This window comes from Caretta caretta, chromosome 1 (assembly GCF_965140235.1).
Source record: "Caretta caretta isolate rCarCar2 chromosome 1, rCarCar1.hap1, whole genome shotgun sequence".
NCBI classification, from domain to species: Eukaryota; Metazoa; Chordata; order Testudines; family Cheloniidae; genus Caretta; species Caretta caretta.
The window spans coordinates 81,540,335-81,560,760 of NC_134206.1; the positions used below are offsets into that span (position 1 = coordinate 81,540,335).

The 20,426-nt window shown below is 39.6% G+C and overlaps 1 protein-coding gene across 15 annotated transcripts in view; it reads right to left on the reverse strand.

The window, feature by feature from the left end:
- The window catches only part of MYCBP2 (MYC binding protein 2), a 420,373-nt gene that overhangs the window by 113,064 nt on the left and 286,883 nt on the right, over positions 1-20,426 (reverse strand). For 13 of the 15 annotated variants that reach the window (XM_048852688.2, XM_048852737.2, XM_048852747.2 and 10 more), the window contains 2 exons: positions 17,459-17,575; positions 16,507-16,647 (listed from right to left, as the gene is read on the reverse strand). The exons of 1 other annotated variant lie outside the window; for it this stretch is intronic. In XM_048852688.2, the coding sequence (XP_048708645.1) occupies positions 16,507-16,647; positions 17,459-17,575 (258 nt within the window). The remainder of the gene's footprint in view (positions 1-16,506; positions 16,648-17,458; positions 17,576-20,426) is intronic. One more of the 15 variants, XM_075129126.1, reaches the window with a different exon arrangement.

The following is a 20,426-nucleotide window of genomic DNA, read 5'->3' on the forward strand; positions in this document are numbered from 1 at the left end:
ATAGAGTGTGATAGGAGGGATTATCATTAAGAATTTGGTATATACAAGATATATATAAGAATTTGTACAAAATATACATTTACTAGTACATTATAAAATAAAATAAAATAAATGCATTGTAAAATAAATGAATGAGTTTTAGCAAGCTGCAATTGCTGTCCATTCAGTGGGAATTAGTGAGGTTCTACTGTACACTTTAAATAAAACTTTCACAATGCAGCTAGGAAAATATTCACAAAACAACCTGTTCTCACATTAAAATACAAACTTTATTTCTTTCCACTTCAAAGAAACTCTCCCTGCTCCTGTCATACACAAGCAAAATTTCATCTCTATTTAAAGCAGCGTGTTAATTAACTATCATCAAAATGAATCTATTCTGCAGCATCTCTTTGGAACAGCAAGACTTATCTAGACTAACAGAACATGCTTATTATTAAAATCATGTTTCCTAGGCCTATTTTGACAAGGAAATTAAATAAAATCCTTGAACAGCAGTCATATTACAGTTTAACAATGGTATACAGGAGCGGTAATGAACTGTCTTAGATAAAAAATAAAGTCATACAGAAAGCTTCTGACAAGTTTTTCCATACATTGCTTTTCCAAGGTTGTACATGTTAAAAAAAAAAGTAAGAAAAGAAAAAACTAAAATAAACCATCTCAAACACAGATCAAGTTTTACTAACACGAAAAATTTGCAATTTTAAAAACTTGAACAGAACAGTACTAATTCTGACAAGTTTTTTAGAATAACATTATACCCATGTAATGCTTGAATAGGCATAATATTTATACACAAACAAGGTGGCCGATATCCGTCCTGTTAAGATAGAAAGCTGAAATATAGACATAGACATTTGGCATAAACCTAAGAGAACTATTAAAGCCTATATCTGTCTGATCAGTTTATTTAATTCAATTTATATTAACAGATGGAATGTCTAATTTTGCCATTTATTCTCAATGTCTATTCTTAACAGAGAAATGCAGACTTTCTGTACATAAAACAACATCAAAAATGATTTTTCTGGTGCTCTCTTTCAAAGTTGCATATTATTTTTGTGTTATAAAGCTCTATGTGAAAGCAATGAACATGAAATTATCAGCAGGAAAAAAAGCAATATAATGGCTGTGCAACAATGAATATACCGAACTAGTATTTCTCTTTTGTTTTACTTTTAGAACCTTAAAACATCATGTTTTCTTGGCTTACAATTTGCCGAATGCCAGTTTACAGGAATGTACATGCATGTGTATGTTGGTTTAAAAACTCCTAATAAAATTCTGCCAGATTGAAAACAATGTTTCCATGTTGAAGAAGAAAAAATTAGATTGACAGACCTGCAAATGTGTCACATATTAGCCCTTATGCTGCCATCTGTAGACTCTCAATTCCTATTTTTTAATTTGCAAACCAATTTTGAAAAAAAAAAATCTCATTCCTTACACACAATTTTTTCATTAAGATTTGAAAATATTTTAAATGCAAATTACTTAAAGAACAACATATTTTAGCAGAGAATTTGGGGAGAGTTTAACAATTTTAATTCATTCGAATTTTCTGAAGCACAGTGTTACAATCATCTTTCTATCTTAGAGTGTTCTTTTACTCTGAAAACAACTCTAAAATGACACACTGGGAATCAATTTTTAATGTGCTTCAATGATTTCATACCAAATTCCCTCAGATTACAAGATACTTCCCCCCCCACACACTAAACTCAGCCAACTAAACCTGTGATCTGGAATTTATATCTGATTCTTTTCTTTTTATGCCCTGTCACTACAATAAAGGTTCAGGAGGCCAAATTCTTCCTGCAGGCACACCTGTACGAACCTATTTGCTTGCAATGGGCGCAAGTGTAACAGAGCAATGTCTGCCTTGCAGAAGAGTTTTTCTCCTTAATGAATGAAATTTGAAATTAAGTAATTGAGAGATACACAAACACAGGATACCATTTTTACAGTATCACTCTTTAGAGCATAACCACACTTCAAAATTATATTAATCTAGTTTCTCACAAGAGAAACCTAAATTTCTCCCCATTACATATTGATCAATGGTTCATATACCTTTTTGTTATTAGTAATACTTTGTATTTATATAGCATCCTCTATAAGAGGGCCTCCAAATCCTTTCTGTACATAATGAACTAAACTTCACAACATCCATACGAATTAGGTATTAGAACCATTTTACAATGAGAAAACCGATGTATAGGGAGATTAAGTAATTTGTCGAAAACCACAATCCACTTGGGCCAGAGCGAGGAATAGAACCATGGCCGCATGAATTCCAGATTCTTTGCTTTAACTACTTCTGCCCCTAAACTGAATCTTTTAATTGAAATAAGCAACATAATAGTGTCACCAATTACAATACTGTTCTTCAACCAAATGTGTTGCTGTTTCTAGTCCAAACCCCATTTTCAATGTTTTGAAGATATATGAAAATTCTCTCCAACTGAAATTTGGCATAAATAAATCTTAGCCCAGAATGAGTTGTCTTTTAATCATCAAAACCCATTAATTACATTTTTACAATATAATACCCGTACAAATTTAAAAAACTTTACAGAACTTTTTTTTAATCTCTATAATTTTAAAATAGCATTTTAAAAAATGAAATTTCACAAGTCAGTATCCCACAGCATGCAGTAGTTCATTTAGATATTATTGTATGGCATGAGTAGCCTGAACAAGAAATGCTAAAATCAGTCAACTCATGGGAGTTAAAGTCTAATCCATGTCTTCTATTTGCTTGTTAACAGAGTTAAACCCTAGGGCGGGGATGAATTTTCACTCTAAGTAGGGAATGAGGACTTTGTCTTAGAGCACACAGGAAAGCAATCTTTTCACATATACAGTTACATCATCTATAAATTCAATGAAAAAATATATCCAATATTAGGACAAAGAATTTAAACATAAAAGTAAGAATTTCAAATGTAAAGGTTCACCCAGCATCAACATGGCTATACTGCATCTACAATATGCAGTACAAAATTAACGCTCCACTAAATAGATAGTATGTAACAATTCATTGTTAAATTTTGTGATGTTCACAAAGAAGCTGAAAATGGCATATGAAAGGCCAACCAAGTAGGAAAAGGCTAAGAGAAAATTATCCCAGTGCTCTGCAAATTGCTTGGCTCTGCATTCAGTAGTAAATAAGGTACATAGTGATCTAGCATTTGGTCTTCTGATACTACGAAGTTTAAATGTCTCCCCAAAACTGCGAGCCTTTCCAAAGTCTGCCTTAACTGCTATGATAATCCAGTCCATTCTGATCTAACAAAAAACACACTCAAACTCAAAGGAATGGGATGCTAGAAGCTTCTTAAAATAGTTCCTTGTCTCTGGAACAATCCCCCAAAGGAAATCAAGAGTCCTACACTATCAGGTGATGATGCATGATTCAACTTTTCACCAAAACACTCTCCAAATAACCAACTAGAGGAAAATATCAGCTTCATGTTTAAAATTATTTAAAAAATTAAAAATCAGTAATTCCCCTATCACCAGTGCTCAAATGGCATCAAAATGAGTCCACAGTCCTCTATCATACAAAGTTTACCAAATATATTTCATCTCAACTTTCAATTGCATGAATGTTTCTATTTTCCATGAATTTTATGAGTAAGTAGCCTTAAATGTAATTTTGATGGTCCTTAATTTTTCATGTTTCACTGTATTTGACATGTTCATTCAAACTCTGAATACTTTTATTGTGATAGCACAGTGACATTAATCTTTGGTGAATCATTCCTTTCGAGAGTGAACAGACTACATTCTACCCAGAAAGGAAACCAACTTTGCTGTAATAGAAAACGGTCTTGAACTATCTGACAAATACTGACAAGCCGGAACTTGCTGATATAAATGCCTACTTTTCCAGTAATGCAAAATACCTTTTAAACTGAAGACTGGTTTTTACAGAGAAATTAGAAGCACTATTAATTAATAATAAATAAGGCCCTATTTGAATCATTGATGATTGTCCAAAATTTGCAGTAATAAGGTCCATTATTACTTTTCCGTGATTTTCTGCTGTGGGCCACCCGGGACTGAGAATGGAAGCTCCCGCTGTTGGCAGCCCATTGTCAGCCACCTGGGGGCAGAGAGGGGGGCTGCCACTGTTTGCCGCTTGGGGCTGATAGCAGCTGCCTGGGGCTTACAGTAGGGGCTCCCACTGTTGGGGCAGACAGGACTCCGTCAGCACTGGGTATGGTGGGGTTCCCGCTGTCGAAATTTCAGTGGAAACCTACTATTCCAGGGTCTGCAATTTCTGCAATATCGTGAATTAAGTAGGGCCTTAATAATAAATTATAAAGAATAATATCATCAACTACCTCACTATGGGTGATTAACACAAAATCCTGTGGAGATAGTTGTATTTCATAGTATTAAGTACTGCACTAATTGAGCAGAAGTATAGAACCACTTTTTAAGGTTAAAAATGTGGGTTAGCTTTTGAATACATCTTAAAATGATCGTTTCCATGTATTTTACTTCCATGGATTCTGAATCAATGTAATTCACTATGCCTGTTACCATAGTGTCAGGCAGCAGACTGTGGTGAGAGACCATATTACTTACCTGCACAGTAACTTGAGTTCTTTGAGATGTTTTGTCCCTATGGTGTGCAGCTGTAGGATGTGTACGCGCCTGTGTGCTCTCAGCTGGAGATTTAAATTAGCAGTGTCTCTGAGTCCCCACCTGTGTACTATTCAACCCTGTTCTCTAGAGCAAGGGTGTACAGAGAAGAGTGGACCCCTACTGCTTCAGTTTCTTAACTATAGAGCCTAGATTACTCTGCAGCAGAGGAAAAGGAATGATGGAGATGAAACACCCAACATCGGAAGAACTCAAGTTACTGTGCAGGTAAGTAATCTCTCATCCTTCCTCAAGTATATGTCCCTATGGGTTGCTCTACTGTAGGAGACTCGCAAGCAATAACGCAAATGAAGTTGGGTGCTGAGGAGGCAGATCCAACATGGTTCGGACGACAGCATCACCAAAAGTTGCTTCTGTCTTTGAGGCAGGTAGGACAGCATAATGTTTGGAGAATGTGTGAACTGAGGACCAGATTGTGGCCCTGTAAATTTCCAGTATGAGACCGTCCTTAAGAATGACTATGGATGTGGACTGAGCCCTGGTAGAGTGGGCTGTTACTCTAGGAGAGGGACACATCCCAGAAGCTTCATAGTAGGTCAGGGTGTAACCCGAAACCCACACTGATAGTCTGTGTGTGGAGACTGTCCCTTCATTCTTTCAGCAAAGGATATGAACAGTCTGGGCAAAGCCCTAAAGTTAACTGGAGATCTCTATGTGGTGGGCAATCTGTGATTTCCATAGTTTTAGTGACAATGCATTAGGACCGGGATCAGTTGTATTAATTTAGATGGAATATATGGGCTAAAGATGTTAATATAACCCAATCACACTGTCCAACATTAAACAGTGTTAAATAAGGTTCGAGGTTTGTTATACAGAGACCTCAGCCTGCTTAACACCATGGCAAATGCACAATTAAACATCCTGTTAACCTTTTATTAAAGATAAAGGAGGAAAAAGTGTTACCACATTTGCAATTTACAGTTAAAATGAAAGCTTATTTAATACAACATCCCTGGTTCCCTTTAGTGGAGAGAATTCTTAGAAGGAAAACCCTTCTTGCTTGACAGTCTTAGATAGAATTAAAGATGGTAATAAATATCGTTTTGGGAAAAAGAGAAGAAATTAGCTGAAATGAGCTGGAGCTGTTGTTAGAGTTAAATTTTATTTTATTCCAGATGGTGTTGGGAATTCAGCTGGAGCTAGCAGAGGTGGTGATATTTGGTTACCTCTCTCTGGCCTGGTCACACCATCTCTCAAAATTAGAATGATGAAGGCTGGGGTCTGAGGAGATGGTGGGGGTGACAGACACGATGGTAAAGCTTGCTTCAGGAGCCTGTGTCTTGTACTTCCTATTTCCTCCCTGAAATCTCTTTCTTTAAGGACCCAAAAAGGGACTGATGAGCGGAATTCATACCATCATTATTTTTGTCAACCAATTGGGCTAATATAAGAACCTACAAATGGCTATACTGTGTCAGACCAGTGGTCCATCCTGCCCAGTTTCCTGTCTTCCGACGGTAACCAATGCCAGACTCTTGAAAGGGAATGAACAGAACAGGGCAATAGTCAAGTAATCCATCCCCTATCAACAACTGGCAGTCAGAGGCTTAGGGGAACCTGGAGCATGGGGTTGCATCTCTGACCATCTTGGCTAATAGCCATTGATGGATACATCCTCCATGAATTTACCTAGTTCTTTTTGTAACCCAGTTATACTTTTGGCCTTCACAACATCCCCCGGCAATAAGTTCCACAGTTTGACTATGCACTGTGTGAAGAAACATTTCCTTGTTTGTGTTAAATCTGCAGCCAATTAATTTCATTGATGATCCCTGATTCTTATGTTACATGAAGGGGTAAACAACACGTCATTCACTTTCTCCATTCCAATCATGATTTTATAAACTTCTCTCATATACCCCCCCTTAGTCATGTCTTTTCCAAGCTGAACAGTCCCAGTCATTTTAATCTCTCCTCATATGGAAGTTGTTTCATACCCCTAATAATTTTTGTGGCCCTTCTTTGTACCTTTTCTATTTCTAATATATCTTTTTTCAGATGGAGCAACCAAAATTGCATGGAATATTCAAGGTGTGGGCGTACCACAGATTTATATAGTGGCATTATGACATTTACTGTCTTATTTATCCCTTTCTTAATGGTTCCTAACTTTCTATTAGCTTTTTTGACTGCTGCTGCACCTTGAACAGATGTTTTCAGAGAACTATTGACAGTAACTCCAAGATCTCTTTCTTGAGTGGTAATTTAGCTAATTTAGATCTCAAATGTTTTGTATGTATAGTTGGCATTATGTTTTCCAATATTCATTACTTTACATTTATCAACACTGAATTTCATCTGCCATTTTGTTGCCTACTCACCCAGTTTTGTTAGATCTCTTTGTAACTCTTTGCAGTCTTCTTGGACTTAGCTATCTGACACTCCAATTTCAGTTAATTAATTTCCAGTTCCACAGTTTCTAATTTTACCAAGCATGATTTTAATCGAGTCCTTGAATTCTATTAACATGACTTTTTTTGTTTAGACTAATTTAGTCTGTCTGGTGTCTTTACATCTGTTTAAAACATTCATTACTAAAAACAACTTGACCTACTTTTCATTAACATTTGTTATTACAGGTTATTGTAACATCTTATAAACGTTCATATATTTATTACAATTAAATGTACAATTACGGTAAATTTGTAGGCCTAATTACTACACTAGTTCTTGCTCCCCCTCATCAATTATAGCAATTGACATCCTATTGTTACTCCTGAGGGCATTCTGCACCAAAAAATTAAAAATTCTGCACCAAAAAAATAAAAATTCTGCACATATTTTAAAATTCTGCACCAGGTGTGACCAGGCAGGCTCAGCAAGGCAGGATCCCAGTGTGGAAGGGCTTAGTGTGGGGGGGATTCTGAGTGCGGGCAGGAATGAGACTTAGCGGCAAAGTCGGGGTATGAGGGGGCCTGGATACACAGGGATTGGGTGGATGGGGGAGCAGCTACCTGTACAGGGATCACTCCCCCTGCAGCTCAGGAGCGATGGGTGCAGGAAGCAGGGGGTGGGGGGAGGGAGAGTTTGCAGAGCTTCCTTCAGTGTGAGAGAAATCTGGGGGTGGGTCTGACCCAGCCCCGGATGCTGTGCAAAGTCCTGTCCTTCCCAGCCCAGGTGGGACTAGTAGCTGAGCCCAATGCAGGATAGGTGTGATAAATGAGAGGGGGGATTGCTCCCTTTTGTGAACACCAAGCCAGTTGGCTATGGAATCCTCTTGGTGGTTGTTCTCTACTTGCTTTACCTGTAAAGGGTTAACAAGCCCACCGGTAAAAGGAAAGGAGTGGGCACCTGACCAAAAGAGCCAATGGGAGGGCTAGAACTTTTTAAAATTGGGAAAAAAAACTTCCCTTTGTCTGCTTGTTGTGGTTCTCTGGGAAAGAGGGAAACAGGGAGCAGTTATGCTGTGAGAAGCTGAAAACCAGGTATGAAAAACCATCAGATCATACCTAAAGATTGCTTATCTGAAACCCCAAATATGTAAGTAAATTAGGGAAAGTCTAGGAAGATGTGATTAAGTTTATTTCTGTTTATTTCTTATTGACTTGTGGACTCCTCTGTGCTAACCCCAAACACTTTGTTTTGCTTGTAACCTTTAAGCTGGACCTCAAGAAGGTTATTCTTGATGTTTAAATTTGTTTAAACTTAAATTTTGTAAGTGTTTTTTTTAAATCTAGCAAAAGCCTAAGTTCCAGATGTATTTTCTTTCTTTCTTTCTGTTTTTAATAAAATTTACCTTTTTTAAGAACAGGATTGGATTTCTGGTTTGTGCTTATGTTGTTTAATTAGCTGGTGGCAACAGCTGATTTTGTTTGGGTTTTTTTCTGAGCTCTTTCCTGGAAGGGGGGAGCGTGTGTGAAAGGGCTTGAGGGTAGCCCACAGGAAGAAAATTCCCAAGTGCACCTTTCTGGTTTCAAAGGGTTTTTTTGCATTTGGGTGGTGGCAGCAGCATCTACCCATCCAAGGTCAGAGAGAAAAAATGTAACCTTGGGACTTTTATACAAGCCTGGAATGGCCAGTATTAATTTTTAGAATCCTTGCAGGATCCCACATTCTGCACTCCAAGTGCCAGAGTGGGGAATCAGCCTTGACAGTAGGAGCCACCATCTGTGTCTTCCCCTGCCCCACCTTTCTGCCGGCTGCCCTGGGCCCCAGAAGCTTACTGCTGGGGAGGGTCGCATGACTGCTCGTGGCTTCCCCATCAGAAAGTCATTTTTCAGCAGCGAACAAATTCTACGCATGCGCAGTGGTGCAGAATCCACCCAGGAGTATACTGTCTATTATTACTGTGACTGAGTGGCCGTGAATGTCATGGAGAAAGTGCTATGCTGGAGTCCAGGTAGATTATGTTCATTGCATTCCCCCATCCACCAAACCAGTTACCCTGTCAAAGAGGAAATAAAGCTGGTTTGACATGATTTGTTCTTGGCTGCTAGTGATTCCCCCTTCATCCTCCAAGTATCGAAGTCAGGCTGACTGTTTTATAGTTCCCTGGTTCCTCCTTTTACCCCCTTTTAAAGTTGGGCACTATGGTAGCCCTTCTCCAGCCTTCTGGGACCTCTCCTGTCATCCATGAATTTGTAAAGATTATTGCCAGAGGCTCTAAGATTTCTTCAGTTAATTCCTGGAGTACCCTCGGGTGAATAGCATCAGGCCCTGCTGATTTTAGTTCATTCAAATTGGGCAGAAGATCTCTAATCTTTATTTATCCTGATCTGCATCCATTCTCCTTTACTGTCTATGGTAACTTCGCTAATTCTCTGGTCATGTTATTTTTTGTGAGAAGACTGAAGCAAAGTAGGTATTGAGCAGCTCTGCTTTTCTATCATCTTCCATTACCAGCTCACCTTCTCCACTGAGCAGCGGACCCACACCATCCTTGATCTTTCCTTGTCTGACATGTTTGAAGAACCCCTTCTTGTTGCTGCTAACATTCCTTGCCAGCTGTTACTCAATCTTCGTCCCTACGCATTTACGTTATTTCCATGTGTACATCCTTGGTGACATGCCCCTCCTTCCATTTCCTGTATGTCTCTCTTTTGGTTCTAGATAGCTAAAAAAGCTCCTTGTGCAGCCACACTGGCCTCCTGTGGCTCTTCTCATCTTTCCATAGCTTGATGTTGAGCTTCTAGTATTACATCTTTTAGGAAATGCCAGCCACTTTTGACTCCTTTTCTTCATAATTGGTTTTTCCGTGGGACCTTGCCTACTATTTCTGAGTTGCTTGAAGTCTGCCTTTATGAAATCTAGTGTCCTTATTTTGGTGTTCTCATATCCTCCTTTCCATAAGATCTTGAATTCTATCAGATCACGATCAATTCCTCCCAAGTTCCCAACCTCCTTCATAGCTGCAACTAATTCATCTTTGTTGGTCAAGACCAGATCCAAAATGGATGACACTAGTTGTTTCCTCAACTTTCTGAATCAAAGTTGTCCCCTAGACATGCTAAGATTTTCCAAGATATACTATGTTTTGCTGTAACAGTCTTTCAACAGATATTAGGGAAGTTAAAATCCCCCATTAGTACTAGCTTGTGTGTGTTAGCTAATCTTGTTACCTGGCTGTAGAGTGATTCATTCATTTCCTCTTCCTGCTTTGGTGGTCTGTAGTAGACTCCCACTATAGCATTGCTACTGTTCTTTCCCCTTTTATTCCTCACCCAGAGACTCTCAGCAGGTCTGTCATTTCCTCAGAGCAAGCGTATACATTCTTGATGTACAGTGCACCACCACCTCATTTTTCCCCATACCTATCCTTTTGAAACAAGCTATATCCCTCAGAGCTGGTACTCCAGTCATGGGAGTTGTTCCATCAAGTGTCTGTAATGCCTACTGTAAAGCAAGACTTCCAGTTCATCCTGCTTGTTCCCCATACTCCTTGCATTTGTATATAAGAACGGCCATACTGGGTCAGACCAGAGATCCATCTAGTCTAGTAACCCGTCTTCCAACAGTGGCCAATGCCAGGTGCCCCAGAGGGAATGAAAAGAACAGGTTATCAAGTGACCTGTCCCCTGTCACCCCTTCCCAGCTTCTGGCAAACAGAGGCTAGGGACACCATACCTGCCCATCCTGGCTAATAGCCACTGATGGACCTATCCTCCATGAAATAATCTAGATCTTGTTTGAACCCTGTTATAGTTTTGGCCTTCACAACATCCTCTGCCAAAGAGTTCCACAGACTGACTGTGTGTTGTGTGAAAAAAAATACTTCCTTTTGTTTGTTTTAAACCTGCGATGTATTAATTTCATTTGGTGGCCCCTAGTTCTTCTATTATGAGAAGCAGTAAATAACACTTACTTATTTGCTTTCTCCTTACCAGTCATGATTTTATAGACCGCAATCATATCCCCCTTAGTCATTGCTTTTCCAAGCTGAAAAGTCCCAGTCTTATTAATCTCTCCTCATACGGAAGCCGTTCCATACCCTTAATCATTTTTGTTGCCCTTTTCTGAACCTTTTCCAATTCCAAAATATATTTTTTGAGATGGGGTGACAACATCTGCATGCAGTATTCAAGATGTGAGCATAACATGGATTTATATAGAAGCAATATGGCGTTTTCTGTCTTATTATCTATCCCTTTCTTAATGATTCCCAAAATTCTGTTAGCTTTTTTGACTGCTGCTGCACATTGAGAGGATGTTTTCAGAGAGCTATCCACAATGACTCCAAGATCTCTTTCTTGAGTGGTAACAGTTAATTTAGACCCCATCATTTTATATATATAGTTCGGATTTTGTTTTCCAATGTTTATTACTTTGCATTTATCAACACTGAATTTCATCTGCCATTTTGTTGCCCTGTCACCCAGTTTTGAGAGATCCTTTTGTAGCTCTTCGCAGTCTGCCTGGGACTTAACTATCTTGAGTAGTTTTGTATCATCTGCAAATTTTGCTACCTCACTGTTTACCTATTTTTCCAGATCATTTATGAATATGTTGAATAGGACTGGTTCCAGTACAGACTCCCGAGGGACACCACTATTTACCCCTCTCCATTCTAAAAACTGATCCTTTATACCTACCCTTTGTTTCCTATCTTTTAACCAGTTGCCAGGCCAAGAGAGTGCCTTTCCTTTTATCCCATGACAGCTTAGGCTTTCTGAAAATCTAAGCACACTATATCCATTGGATCCCCCTTGACCACATGGTTGTTGACCCTCTCAAACAATTCTATAGTAGCTTGGTGAGATGATTTCCCTTTAAAAAAAACAAACCTATGTTGACTTTTCCCCAACAAATTATGTTTATGTGTCTGACAATTTTGTTCTTTACTATAGTTTCAACCAGTTTGCCTGGTACTGAAGTCAGATTTACCAGCCTGTAATTGCCGGGATCACCTCTGGAGCCCTTTTTAAAATTGGCATCACATTAGCTATCCTCCAGTCATTTGGTGCAGAAGCTGATTTAAATGATAGATGATTTAATTGTATTTTTACACTTTATTTTCCAGAGTTTATGCTCCTTTTTATTTTCCTCACTAGGATTTAACTTCCACTTTTTATATAGGCATCAAAGATATTTTGTGGACTGCCCTGTTGCTTTTTGTCTTGCCTTTTTAATGTAGTTGTGTTTTCTAGTGCTTTCTCCAAAAATCAGCCTCTTCCCCTTGTCTTCATTAATTGAGCCTAGCTGCATATTGGCTGGATTTTTGTCACCATCCCCAATCGGCCCTTTTTAAAGTTTGATGCTCTCCTTGTCAGGTTAGCCAGACGATGTCCAAAGTTGCTCTTTCTAGTATTTGATAGATGGAGCCCATCCCAGTATGGGAGCCCTCTTTTCCTGGAACATGAGCTTGTTGTGAAGCCAAAGCCCTCTCACCGTTTACTTCCATGATTCGACGGTCCCCAACACAGGCCTTTTCCTTCAACAGGGCGGATGGACGAGAACACCACTTAGACCCCAAACTCTCTTATCCTTCTTCCCAGAGCCACGAAGTCTGCAGTGATCCACTCTAGGTCATTCTTGGTAGTATCGTTGCTGCCCAAGTGAATAAGTAGGAAGGGGTGGTGGTCTGAGGGCTTGATGAGTCTCAGCAGACACTGTGTCACATGATCAGTGCAGACATGGTGGAGAAGATAGGAGTAGATAGGCTCTAGTAGTTAGAGAGTCTAGAGCAGTGGTTCTCAAAGCCGGTCCGCTGCTTGTTCAGGGAAAGCCCCTGGCGGGCCGGGCCGGTTTACCTGCCATGTCTGCAGGTTCCGCTGATCGCGGCTCCCACTGGCCACGGTTCGCCGCTCCATGCCAATGGGGGCTGCAGGAAGGGCAGCCAGCACATCTCTCGGCCCATGCTGCTTCCTGCAGTCCCCATTGGCCTGTAGTGTCGAACCGCGGCCAGTCGGAGCCATGATCGGCTGAATCTGCGGACATGGCAGGTAAACAAACCAGCCCGGCTTGCCAGGGGCTTTCCCTGAACAAGCGGAAGACCGGCTTTGAGAACCACTGGTCTAGAGTATCTCCAAATGAAATCTATTTGCTGAAGGTATGGATTTTCCAAGGTTGATGCATGGGCCCAGAGACTGAAACAGGGCTAGGACCTTCTTGGCTGCCAACTGTTGTGGGGTGGCCCTTGAGGAGCCAATTGTTCAGACAGAGAAAGATTGCTATACCCCTTCTATGCAAGTGAGCCATGACTAACAAGAGGATCTTTGTAAAGGTGCCACAGAGAGGTTGAAGGGAAGGAACCAATACTGATAATGTTCTGTACCTATGCTAAAGCACAGAAAGTATTTATAGGAAGGGTGCATAGCAACAGGAAAATACGTGTCTTGAAGATCAAGGGCAATAAACGAATTGCTCTAATTTTGGGGTGGGATTACTGTAGTTAGAGTCACCATCCTGAAATGCTGTGAAACAATGTATGTGTTCAGGTTTCTGCGGTCCAAGACTAGCCTTCAGTCACTGTTTCTTTTGAGGACTTTATTCTGACAAATGTTGGGAGAACTAGCTCTGTTGTATCCAGACAGGAGGGAATGGACTCCTGCTTTAAGAGACCCTCTGAGAGTGGTCCCTGCAGAGGGAGGGGGAGGAGAGTTGGGGAAAGAGTAGAGATCTCCCTACCTGTGACTTCCTTTTGACAACCTAGACAAGTGTCACAAACACCCCCTTCCTGCGGATCTGCTGATCAAACCCACCATCCCACCCCATCTCCCTTCGGGCACCACTATCCACTTTATTTCTTGGGAACTTATCACAGACATGAGAATCCTAAAGATGGTATCCACAAGACTAAAATCGACTGCATAGGAAAGTGGTGGTGGCAGTGGTATCAACACCTCATCATAGGAGGCGGCGGACTTGTGTGATGGAAATGTCTCTTCCATTGGTAGCTGTTGTTCCTCCTATACTACTTGTGTTAGGGAGACATGATCCCAGTGGCTGCACTTGTGGTGCCAGTGGTGGTTATGGCACCGACAGGTATTCCAAAAATGGCCTCTTCCAGTCCCCATAACAGGCTCAGAAATTCCAATAGCATCATAGTGCTGCCAGGTAAGGGAAGGGTCCCTGGGGTATTCATGTTTGGAATGCCTGGGGCATCTTCTGGGTTCTAATGAGTCCCCCTTGGGGTACACTTCAAGAGGCATAGGGTGGTAAGGTAGTGAGTTAAAGCTTAACAAAATTTCGGAGTCCAAAGGCAAGACTCCTAGGTATTGGTGCTGAGGCCAGTAATGGAGGCCAAGAAGGTGCTAGACAAACTGAAGGACGGATAGGTACTGGAAGGTTGGCTCCTGCTGTCAGGTGTGAAGGGTTGATGACTGACAGTGTAGCAGTACCGGAGGGAAGTGTCTCTCGGTAGCCCTTAAGGGAGGACTCTGGGTCCTTGGAGATGAACTGATTCTCATGAGAGGATGTTAGAGGGCTATGGTAGTGGATAGTTGGAACTGGGACTGGTACCGGATCCCTTGGAGGGGACAATAACCAAGCTGGCATCGAAGATGGTACCAAAGTGGCCATCAAAGCCGTATCTCCGTGCTCTGAATGCATACAACCCAAAAAGGATAGTGCTGGAGAGGGAGCAGAGGTTCAGTAAGAACTCCAAGAGAATGTCAATACAAGTGCCTTAGGCTTTTTCAAGCCTTTCATTTTAGCACAGTCTCAATACCACAGACAATACTGAGGATGGTACCTCCTGGTGCTTTTTACTCGCAGACTTACTGGGGTGGATCATCATCACAGGTGGTACTGATGCCTTGGTATTGGGATTTGTTGAAATCTTAGTGGCATCTATTATTGGACATGAGGTTTCTCTGCAGTAGGTTCTAAGGGGTGACTTACTCCTTCCTCTGGACTTGCTTTCAGGGGAAAGAGGCTCTCTTTTCTTATAGTGTTTTGTCCGAGGCAGCGTTGGTCATCTGTACAATCTGAGAGAATGAGGCCAAAGTAGGGGGAATTGGGACCCTGGGGTCCTTAGGGAACATTCCAACATCACTCTTCTTTCTTTGAGAAATCTGCTTTTAAACCTCATGCCAAACTTGCACATGGATGGGAACTGTGAATGTTTGAGACACCAGTGACAGCTGGAGTGCCTGTTGCTCCAGGGGAAACATCTAAAGCAGGTCCAGAAAGGTTTGAATCCTGGTGCCTTTAGCATATCCCCGAAGTTAGGCCACTGACCAAAGTGACTGAGGAATCTGTCCTAGCTGAACATTAGGGGGAGGAGTGGCAACACACGCCACCCCCCCAAGCCAAAACTATATCCAAGTAAAAACTAAATACTAACGTAAAATAAAAGGCAAGAGAAGAAGCTTCTAGGAAGCAGTGGACACCACAGTTGCTTCATCTCAATCTGCAGGCAATTGAGAAGGAACAGAAGTGGCACAGGTCCTCTACTCTAAGAAGACAGTGTGTTTCTTAATGCAATAGGTTTTCTACCCAGATACTTCCATTGATATGATTTCCATTGGGAAAGATCCCAAAATAAAAGTGTTGTTCTGTCAACATATGATTTTACTGGCAAGAAGGAAAAATCTAAAGGTTTTGGTTTCATGATGTAACTGATGTATGCATTTAGACACTATGACACCACAGAAGGCACTGTCTACTTTCAAGTTCTAGTGCTTGTGATTTTCTTCTAAAAGCCACACATCTACATTTTGCTTATTGCTATTATAAATTCATTAACATGATTTCCCCCCCTCCCTCCTCCCCCATCTCAAACTCTTGGAAAATCTTTTGATGGCAAGAAATTGCTGGCTAATGTGAAGACTCAACTGTGAAATCCACAAAGAGATTGACCAATGAAAAATTAGTAGAACCTAAAGAGCATTCCAACAGTCTAAAATTTTTACTCCCAGTAACACCACCATTTCACCTGAGATGGTTTATCATCAATTGTACTGCATTGCCATAAAGTGGGTGTAATAATATTCCGAAAAAGACTAAAAGTACCCAAACATGAAACGAAAAACTCCTCCCCATCTATAAAACAAATAAATATTAAGCTAATGTATACAAATCACAGCATCAATGGGCAGTGTTATGAATAATTAAGTTTTAGACTAAAATAAAAAACAACTGGCGCAGACCACATACTCTCCAATATGACTGATCCTCATTGCACAATTATAGTCATGGTCCCTGCTTTGTTATTTCTTTCTTTTCTTTTTTTTTGGGGGGGGAATGTTCAGCATAAAGGGCCTTAACCTTTCTACACTCCACCCTCATTACACAGTAGCCCTGAAGAATTCAAACAAATATAAGGCAATATGTAGTACAATGTGGTTTACCTCAGGACTGAACAGTTGCAGCCTTAATTAAAGAAAACCTTGTAATGAGGACAGAGTGTACTGCTAGTAATCTTCAAAGGCACCTTTTACTTACATCAACAGGGACCAGAAGGCTCTTGCCAAGATGCTGGTTAAAGGAGAGGCACCAGGCTTCAGTGTAACCATTCATGTTAGGAACATACTTCTTTATTGTTTCATCATTCAGTCTCAGCCATACTCCATCATCATTGTGGATCTATGGGAAACAAGCAACAAAAACGAGCCATGCCTTCCTGCAACTAATACATAGCTAGCAAAGACTAAAAGATTTCAGACCAGGCAGAAAATGGTAACATTAGAGATAAGCTCTTTGCTATTGAGGTAGGAGACATGGAAAGATAGGGAATAGTGTTGAGAAATTTAAAGCAGCAAAGAATGCCAAAGCAGTACGAAGAATAAGTTTTAAGAAGCTAAGTTGTGAAAGTCACTTGTACCAGGCACTGAAAGTAAAAAGAAACACCAGAAAAATTCATTAAGAATTAAAGCCAGGCCTTTCCTAATAAAAATTGCTTCTCCCCACCTTTCACTTTTATGTTTCATCAGTACCACTTTGGCTTTTATAACTTCAATTAAATATGAAGTTACATTATAAGGAAAATACATGCACAATTACTCACAATGTTATGATCTTTCAGAAATGTAAATGAAAGATTCATTAAAATACTTTCTACAACTTCAAAATTTTAATGTAGTGTTTAATATATAGATTAAATGTTAGAACAGCCAATCCCTAGAGATACCATACCAAATGTTTAACATAATGAGCTTTTACTATTACTACTCCTCTTCTTCAGGCTGTAGTCTTAAAGTTTGTTGTAGGTAAAAAAAGTAAATAAAAATATGTAAAATGACATCTTAAAAAAACTGAACTGATGTAAAATACAAAAATCTAAATATTTGATGTACATTTGTTTAATTACAGATAAGGCAAAGTCTATACATGAAAATTAGACCATTTATTTACATCTTCACCCCTTTTATTTAAACAGCAGTTTCTTATGAATTACCTCGTCAATAAAAGTGATGGATCCATTGACTTTCACTATGCCTATTTGCTCACTCTGAAGGGAAGGGTGGCTACGGATACGAAGCCCTGCACTGTCCTTGGCCACAAATTTGCGAACCTAAGAAAGGCAAAGGCAGACAGTAAGGCAGAAAAAAATTGAAAGAGAATGCTCAAGAGTATACAGAAATAGGTTCAACAGATTCTGAAATGTTACAGTGATGAGATGGCAGTCTCAAGAGTTTGTTGCTAGTTTCCCAAGGCTGATGTATAAAGCTTCCATTTTTATTTATGACCAATACAAAAATCTTATAGCAAAACTATACTCAACTAAAAAAAATTATAATATGAACATAAGAACATCAGACATTTCTGTGAAATACTATCTTCACATTTTATTTTATTTCTTTAAAGTTTCAATGTTAGGGTTTTTTTTTTTTAACAGGTCCATAAACCGTAATAACTGTACAGCCCAAGATCACTAGTTTCTATTTGGTGGAGCATCTCAACATTACAGCTTTGGAGAAATATTGTTTCTAATTGATATCTGTCAAAATTTGCCTAAATAATGTTTCAAACACCAATCTAAAGCCAGTAGCCATCCCTCATTGTACCTGCGTCGTAACCATCCAGTTGTTTATCCCTTCCTCATAGCAAGTTTACATCAGGCCCTCCTTATTGCTGTTTTGATTTGCAATAGTCCCTATTCCACCCAAATCTTCTTACTGCCATTCTTCTCCCATCCTACCCCACTATCAGATTTGTGCTCTATGCTGGGTGAATTTAAGCTCTTGAAGATTAGTGGTTTAAGATATACATACAGTCTAAGGAATATGTGTTCTTCCTCACTCTTGCAATCTATATTTTAAAACTAAGTTTTCCAGCATCAACAGTTTTCATGTAAAAACTGACAATACTGTAACACAAAATCTTTTACAGACCCTTTGAATCATGTTAAGAAAAAAAGTATTCAAGATAAGATATTTAAACCTTCTGAAGTGCATTAATCCTCTTTTTAAAAGAAACAATATTAAGTTCCTAAAAGAATTTGTAACGCTTTTTGCGAACATTTTCATTTGAAAAAATCCTTTTAGAAAATAGTAATAAATTAAAGCAAAATATGATCCTTACATCTTTTCTGTACATCTATTCACTTCAAGACACTATATTTAGCATTATGTTCATACTAGCAATCCTCTCCCTCAAGCGAGCTAGAGAAAGATCTCTCTTCCAGCAGGCAGCACAAAGGCCATACTACACTACCAGCTAAATTGGCACTGTCGATTTGCAGCGGTGTCAATTTAACGAGTCTGGGGAATACATGCTAAGTCAATGGGAGATGCTCTCCCGTCGACATAGCACGGTGTAGACACTATTGTAAGTTGACCTAAATTACGTCAACTTCAGTTACTTAATTTACGTAACTGAACTAGTGCGACTTAGATCAACTTACAGCATTAGTGTAGAACAGCCCTAAGACCTGCATTCAGAACAGCTGCTGCTGTACGCTTCAGGTATATTATTTATAAGCCTCCTGACCACTGGGGTATTTAGCCACCTTCTTCCCCTTTGGGTGAAAGGGAAAAAAAAGAAATATGGATTTCCTAAACAATTCTGTCCTATTTATGAAGATATTTTTATTATCTTTCACACATCTATGTTATAAAAATGTATACTTATGATGAATAGAAGGAAGTACTCATTCCAGCGGAAAGTAGCATCTGGTCTGCACATATTTTCGAATTCTCATAACACCATTCATCTTTATAAAATGCAGAGTGTTAATTCACTACTGACAGCGTCCCCCAAGTGTGGAATTTCTTGCCTATTCAATTACTCTGATCACCACCACAATCATAGAAAAGAGGTACTTGTTCTGAGTATCCAGATAGTTTAGGACTGGATGAAACTGACACAACCTTCACTAACAAAGATTTGGAACAGAAATCTAGACCTTCCATTTTAAATACTAGAAAAGGAAAAATGAATTCAGAATCATGTTCTGCCACCCATGTTTCAAACTCTTTGGGGCTCAGGTACATTTAGGATTAGTCATGTTGGCTAAGAAATTGGAAGATTCCAAAGCTTTTCTGTAAAATATTTTATTTTAATCTTTTCTGGTTCCAGTTCTTTACTGTTAATTAGACCAAGGAAGATATCCACTGAGAATGGAATGTTTTGTCCAAAATAGCTCTAGATTTCCTAAGCCAGAAAGGGTGATATGCTCATGAAAAACAAGTCTGGACTGCGAATCAGTCCCTATACAGAAGGGATGCATCTCTTTACTACTGCCAGCACCCTGTAATCTGTCAATTCCTTCTGCAACCTCCTGCAGTCATTTTTGCAAGTTTTATTCCTTTCTAAAGAAACCCTTGACTCAGTCTAATAAGACACAAGTGTCTCTCTCCAGCTGAAATGAAGTAATTAAATTCTCCCAGTGGCAGGGTCATGAAGACTGATAAAAGGGACTGCATTTGCAACTAATGACATTTCATGCACTTGTTGAATGCTTGGCAAACCATTACTTTGGTCAGACTGCCCAATATCTTTAGAACCATGAAAAAGATGGAGGACACCTCAAAACAAAATGCTAAAATAAAGATGTATAAAGGCTTCTCTCTGTGGCACATAAAATGTGAAGAGGAGCACATCTGTAAATTTCTGGGGCTGTCTTGGTGGCTTTCAGTTCTGCAGAATCTGTCTCAACGGATCCAAGATGAAGTCCAGAGCAAGTTCTTTGGATATTAGTTTGAGCAACCATTTGTCAACAATGATCCATGACAACAGCAAATCTCATTCCCTACCCCATTGGGTATCTAGAACAGTTGCTTTTTTCCGCTCACTCCTCTCTCTCTGAATTGCTTATCTTCAGTGCACTTCACAACATGACAGATGCTGAAATTTCTTTAGCTAGATTGGTACCACAAGTATAACATTACACCAGAAATAATGGAATACTTAAAGAGTTCATG